We start from the raw sequence: 7,184 nt of genomic DNA, 5'->3' as shown, positions 1-7,184 counted from the left end.
CAGTTTGAAATTGTTTTATCTTGTAGAAGAATGCCAGATGTTAATGCTCAGTTACTTATTTTGACACATAACAAAAGCATAATTTTTATTACTTGTTCGAAATGATATGTTACTATGTTAGAATTCATGCCAAAAAACGACAGAGACTACTACCCAATATGATCGTAAAATGCAGAATCTGAGGGTCAATATACGTTCAAAATCACGACCATAGTGCAAGACAATATTTCTCAATAGACAAAAAACAATTTTTAAAAAATTAAGTCTAATGTAAAAAAAAAGTAAGAAAAAAAGAAAATAATTGATGACATCCAATTTAGCATATATTTAGGACATGCAATTGTGGTATTTTGAAAACCACTTCGTGTATTTGGTGTTGTATTTTTAACTGGTTGCATTATTTTACTTATTATGGATGTCTATATGGGAATATGTGTATTTTCAAGTCTCTAGCCGAGTTTGGAGCCCTATAAATCAATGTAAAAAACTTGGAATTTGTTTGAAGACATAAATGATGTTTTGTGAAGAATTTAGTACATAAATTGAGCTTATGAGAAGAAAATGTGCCAGTTGTTCATTTCTGGAAGAATATGAGTGGTTGGTTGTGCAATTTCCGCACAATCATGCATTTTGTTGTGCCATGTGCGTTTTCCTGTACATTTTTCACACTACTTGTCATTACGGTGATTTTCCGAAATGTGACTGTACGCAAGCCTGCACAACCGTGTGTTTTTCGCATAGACGCGTCTCCGAGTTTGTTAATTTTAGAAACTCTTATCTAGGTATAACTGCTTTATTTTAGGCCTTTAGAAAGGACTTTTATTTGCCTCCTTGAAGAATCTTAGTTGTGTTTTTAGAGACTTTGAAGATTTCTGCAAGATTGGAGTTTGTTATTCTGGATTTGAACGAGAATTTCTTTTATTCTAATATACTTTTATGGTTTTTACCATTGTTATGATGTTTTTTTATTGTTTCTCCCATTATGCATGGATAAATTCATATTTCTAGGGTTAGAGTGATCTGAACAATGAATTGGTAAATTGAACATGATATTTGTCTGAATTGAAATTTGAAACCTTGTATGATTCAATCCTAGAGTTCATATTGCAGTTAATGAAAGTTCATTAGATTCCTATTGAGTTTGAGTCTGAAAATAGATAACTTGATAAATAATTTAGATACAGTATGAGTCTGAAAGGAGATTACTTTATCGGATTATTAGGAGTTGAGCATGAATTATTAGAATCCTAATGGTTCTTGCGGAATTTTAAGTTATTGTAGAAACTCTAGATAGTCTGGACTTAGCGGAGCGCGGTAGTAAATGTTAGCTGAGTTTTCTATATTCGAAGTACCTAAGGGATTTAGATTTGATTAGTTTTGCACGACATCAATTTCTAGTTACCTTTAATTATATCTATTATCATCTGAAAGGAGCTAGTAGAGATTATAGATAGATTACCGTCAAATGAATTCAGATGATTTTCAGATAAATGTTATGATAGTTTACTGAGACATTGTTGTAAGAGATCCCCAATTCTAGATATTTCTCTCTATCAGTTAATTTGTCTTTTGCACTCATTTGCTTAATTTTTTAGTTGTTACCCAAAAAATTTACTATTTACGGTAGCATATTGGTTTAATAGCAATTGATACTACGTAGTACTCGTGGGAACGATAATTGAAAGCTACAACTGAACTCATGCACTTGTAGGTAGGTTTTTGTCCTATCAAAACTATTACAGAAAGACGTTTAAAAGAGATTTGGCAAGTCAAGAGCTTAAAAAAATTTCCAATATCGAGTCGACAAGTGTAATTTGGCAATCAAAGATTGTCTAGAAATCCTCCAATAATTATGTAATATTCTAATGCACAATAACATATTTCAGCCTACTTCCTACTATTTAAATAAGTATCATTTAATTATTTTTAACTATTTTCAATTTAACTATCATTTTAATTAGTAATTAATTATACTTGATTTTCATGTTTACTTCTCTTTTTAATCAGTTATTACTTGTCTTCTCTCTCCTACTTTCTCATCTAGGTATTATATAATCAAGCACTTCATCCTCTTACAATTACTCTCACTTTTCCTTTTTTATGAAGTGTTATTGTTCGTTAAAATGAGGACTATAATTTTTTTTATTTTGTGTGTTTTTCTCTAATACAACACTTGATTTGGATTGGAAACAGTATGAATACCTGCGTGATCTTGTTTTGCCAAGTGACGATGTCATGATCAGATTTGGGGTGAAAGAAGGAAGGATGAGGGACACCAATGTCATTGATCTGCCATGGCTGACGCTCAATGAGGAGCTTGATAGGGTTCTGCATCTCATCTAGGTCAAGGAATTTGGTTCCCCAACCTATACTCTCTACTCTTCTAAAATCCCATGTGATCTTCCCCAACACAAACAAATGATCAACCCCAGAGTTCTTCTTCCATGACTTGTGTTGATTAAGCCATTCCATGAGCTCGTACGAGAGCTTGTCCTTCATCTCTACTGACGTGTTCTCCTTGAAATGCCATCTCAAGATGTCGAATCCACCATAATAGGGCACATAGAAGAGCTTTGCTTCCTTTGGGTCATCAACCCTACCACATTATAGCAAGCTCAAATATTACTACATAAGTATAATTCATAGTGCAATTCACTAATTCACTATGATAAAAAGTTAAAGAGTTCTATTTTGAAAAAAAATGTAGATTTTTTATTTATCTGTAAAATGGTTGAAATCTACAGAAAAAGTTTTAATATATAGGTGCGTCATAATATCATGTTCGCACCTCGTTGAGTAAAGACTTTAGCAGTAGATTTGTTACACGCAACCATGTTCAATACTGTTTTTTCCTGGTTTTGTGTACTCTACTATATCGCGGACATATATTGTAGGTAAATAAGATAAGGGTAAGATCCAAGTGAGAAAGATTTTATTTGTGAGAAATGAAAATGAATGATAGTTATTAGATATTTTCAAATTCAATGACTACGATTGATCCCATGATCAAAGGTCAACATGGTCAAAGGTCATGGTTAACACCAGTCAACGGTCAACTTGTTGATTTTTTTTACTCCAATTTTTTTTCTCTAAGCACCACTTTTTTTTCTTCCAGTAATTTGCAATAGTTTTATATGTCAATGTGCAATATTTTTGTATATAAATCTGCATTAAAATCTACGCAAATGTATAACAAAAATTTATACAAAATCTATACAAAAATGCATTGCAATGTGAGTAGTTTTTAATTGTTTTTTATGAATCAATTGTATATCATTTTTCTATAAATGTGCAAGATATTCTGCATAAATGTGTAAGATTCTATAAGTAAGTGTGCAAGATCGTGTGAATAAAGTACAAGGTTTTAACACTAATTGTGCAAGATCGTATGAGTAAACGTGCATGGTATTATATGTAAATGTGCATTAGAATGTGATTAAGTTTACTTGATTTCCTACAAAAGTAAATGTGCATTAAAATATTATTATTGTGAGAGATTCTCTTACAAAAAATATGTAATGTTTTTCTTAACAATGTGGAAGCCTAATGAATTTGGTTGTTGTAGATATGCATCAAATATACATAACTTTTCTACACATGTGCAAGATATCCTTGTTGAATGTGCAAAGTTTTCTGAATAATTTTGCAAGATCGTCTGAGCAAATGTGCAATGTTGTTATGATTAAATGTACAATGTTGTTATGATTAAGTGTGATTGAAGAATTTAATATATAACCTTCTTAATCATATGTGCATCACTTTCCTATATATGTGCTTAGTTTTCTTAGTAAATGTTCATGTAAATGCTAAGAATATATGAAAAATGTTTAAAATATTGTCATTCTAAATGTAATATAAAACACCTATAATTTTGCTGTACTCACATGTTCAAATCACTGCACATTTTTAATAAAACAAATGTTACACATTTAAGAGCATGATAGATTTTCTTCTTAGAAATCTCATACATATATATGCAAATTTATAACACATTCTACTATAAAAATATCGCACATTCTGAGTAAGGGTTTGTTAGGATAGTGTATTTATAAAGATGTTTATTATATAAAGTGGTTTTTATTTATAAGTTTGTTTGGTTAAAATGTATTTTTTTAATAAAAATACGTGTATTTTTTTGATAGGTTAAAGTATAAAAGATAAAATAAAAATTAATTAGTTACACGTTTTTCGAAAACAACAAAAATACTTTTTAAAAATAAAGTCTTTATAAATAACAAAGACAATTTACCAAACGGAGCCTAAAATGTTGCGCATTCCGTGTGGAAAACAAATCTCCCTTGAAAAATAAAATTTTGGGCTATAAAAAAATCAAAAGTGAAAAGGTGGTCAACGATGTTGACTTAGTCAACTTTTGTTCAATGAGGTCGAGTCTTAGTCATTGTTTTTTTTTCAAATCCAAACGCTAATATTTATTCTCATTTTCTCACACAAGCGGAACTTTCTCACGTGAAATTTACCCATAAAATAAATGGGTACACTCATGATCATGCATTGATAATTGAGTGATCAGCATCACCTGCTAATTGTTACTACCAAGTAAAATTACCTGCAAGGGTGCTTTAGAACTCGGGCATGGAAGATGGGCTCAAGTGCATATTGATGTGTATTATGCCATCCATTTCCAAGCTGAGGTACTGCCTCTCCAAATGCATTGTTTGAGAGGAAATGCAGAAATCCAACCAACTCATCATATCACTACAATAACCCAACAAGTCCTTGTTGAACTTGGGTGGCAAATCATACACATAAATCTTTCTACCATCGCAAGCTCCTTGATTGCTAGAGTTCACAAACTTTGGCTTCTTGTATGACCTTAGAACTGCCATTTGCTCTTCCACATCCTTCCTTGCCACCTCGACCTCTTGCTCCTTTGATTTGATCTCCATTGTTGTACCATTGTTTCTCTTTTTGATCTCCATCCATTGGAACACGAACTATGGAGACCGGGGTCTTTACTTCAGAATCACGGCTAACACTGATCTCATTCCTTGGAATGAGATCTTTTTCTTCTTTTGAAAGTTGTTTGGTGTCTTCTTTGATGGATGACTTTGCCACATCAAATATAGGGCTAGTGTAGTTCTTGTCAGAAGTGGTATTAGAGATCGGTATTTCAAAATCCGAGGTTTGGTCACCGGCTGAAAGGCAATAAAGATGGTGGTTAAGCTTCCTAGAAGTCACACAAACGTGCACGATAGAGCCGGAAATGAAGGTTGTGGAGGAAGACCAAAGGAAGATGACGAGGAGGAGGAGAAGAGCAGCTGGAATTCTGGTCAAGGATTTTGATAGAAAGGAATCTGATGAACTTCTGCTGTCTTCCATATTGGAGTTAGAGATTTGTTTGATCTCATTTTTGTATGACATCTTTTTTTGCAATGTGATGGGCATTTTGGGTGGAGAATAGAAATACTACTAAGCATGATGAGAAGTGTTTTGTTTTTGGAGGTTGAGGTTTTCTAAGCCGGAGTAGAGGTACGGAGTGGCTTGTATTGTAAAAACATGTAGGCACGTTAGTGAACGTTGAATTTGAACTTAGCCACCCACCTAATGATAAGCATGCATATTACGTGAGTGATAGTAGATATGCTATTGTATTTTGTGTCTTCAAATGATTGAGAATGAGGTTATAATAATAAATAAGAGGTTTCTTTTGTCTTGGTCTAATACATGAATGCGTATGCAGTGTGCACGATCATATAACATGTTTGTTGCTAGTTGCTACCTATTGCCATTTGCCAATAATCATATAATAAAAAGCAATGATCGTAAGTATTAGGCAACATTAATTAGATAACTCGAAACGGAGTATAAAAAAGATAACATAACTTTTCAAAAATAAATAAAATAATAGTAACTTTGAACCATTTGTTAAAAGTTAACTTGAATTTATAGAGGTGAGTCCGATAGAACGGTTTTGTAGTAAAACGGTAGTACTAATCTGGACTATTAGGTTGAAGAGAAATGGATGAGCTGGATTTGATTGGAAAATTTAGATTGATCAAAAGAAAAATTAACTAAAAAATAAAAGAGATAATCTAGGAAAGGAAAAAAAAGATAAAAATTGAAAAATAAACTGTTTTAATTGATTGAGATTTTTTTAAAAAAAAAAACGATCTCGTGAGAATTCATTAAATATTTTTTCCGGTTCATTGTTCAACAATTTATTCATTTCGATATTACGATTTTTTCAAGATCATATAGGTGCGTTTTTTCAGTTATCATACAGTTTTCAGAATTTGTTGTATATTTTTCGCGATACAATACCTGTTTTTCCCAGATTGTTGTCAAACTTTCTCGTTCTTTTTTTCGCGATTTCTCTGTTACGAATAACTCAATTTCTATATTTGCAAATTCTTTTTTCGTGAATTTGAGTAATGATTTTCGAGATTTTATTACTGATTTTCGGTTACATTTTTCCCATAAATCAGCTGCGAATGAATAAGTCTGATCATGAAAACCAATTTGGGAGTGTGAAAAATACGTCTTAGAGTGTGAAAAAATAGTTCCAATAATTTATCGACTCTTTTGGATTGTGAACAACGAATCTTAGATAGTGAAAAATAAGTTCCAGATTGTGAAAAAAAGAGTTATGAATCGTGAAAAACAAGCATGATAAACAAGTTTTAGATTGTGAACAACAAATCTTAGATAACGAAAAATAAGTTTCAGACTATGAAAAACGAGTTTCAAATCGTGAAAAAACAAATGTGAAGTGTGAACAACAAGTTTTAGATTGTGAACACATGATAGGAAGAATATTAGGGAGAATATTAAGGGGGTAATTATTTGAGAGTTTTCATGAAAAGTAATAACGAGAATAAACTAACGCATAAAGAGAATGAATTAAGAGAGAGGAATAGAATCAATTTAGGAAATAATAAGAAAAAATGATAGAATCCCGTTAAGTTAGGGATTTGAAATCTTGGCGTGCTTCTTAAAAAGAAATGCATACAAATACTAGTAAAATCTAGCCCTTAACTGTATCTGATCCAAGGGATGTAATTTATACTATCGTTTTATCATAAATACTTGTTTTACCATATCCTAATTCTATATTTTGATATATTCTTTTAAATTATATTTAACTATTGAAAATAAAATTATTTGATGAAAGAAAAAGAAAGAATTCAAAATAGCAAAATTAAACAGCAAAGACGGCTCTCCTT

At 31.5% G+C, this 7,184-nt stretch overlaps 1 protein-coding gene across 1 annotated transcript; it reads right to left on the bottom strand.

Annotated features, from left to right (window-relative positions):
• Positions 1 to 819: 819 nt before the first annotated feature.
• On the bottom strand, positions 820 to 5,406 carry LOC141250388 (uncharacterized). Its single transcript, XM_073669945.1, is given in 7 exon segments — positions 820 to 895; positions 1,286 to 1,352; positions 1,623 to 1,776; positions 2,203 to 2,596; positions 4,568 to 4,688; positions 4,691 to 4,880; positions 4,978 to 5,406. Coding segments are annotated over 7 exon segments (1,431 nt in total).
• Between the last annotated feature and the right edge of the window lie 1,778 nt (positions 5,407 to 7,184).

This window comes from Phyllobates terribilis, unplaced genomic scaffold, assembly GCF_046119375.1.
Source record: "Phyllobates terribilis strain yellow unplaced genomic scaffold, ASM4611937v1 Scaffold_5599__1_contigs__length_50570, whole genome shotgun sequence".
Lineage (NCBI taxonomy): Eukaryota > Metazoa > Chordata > Amphibia > Anura > Dendrobatidae > Phyllobates > Phyllobates terribilis.
The sequence above is the reverse complement of the archived record's forward strand: the minus strand, read 5'-3'. Positions and strand labels throughout refer to the sequence as shown.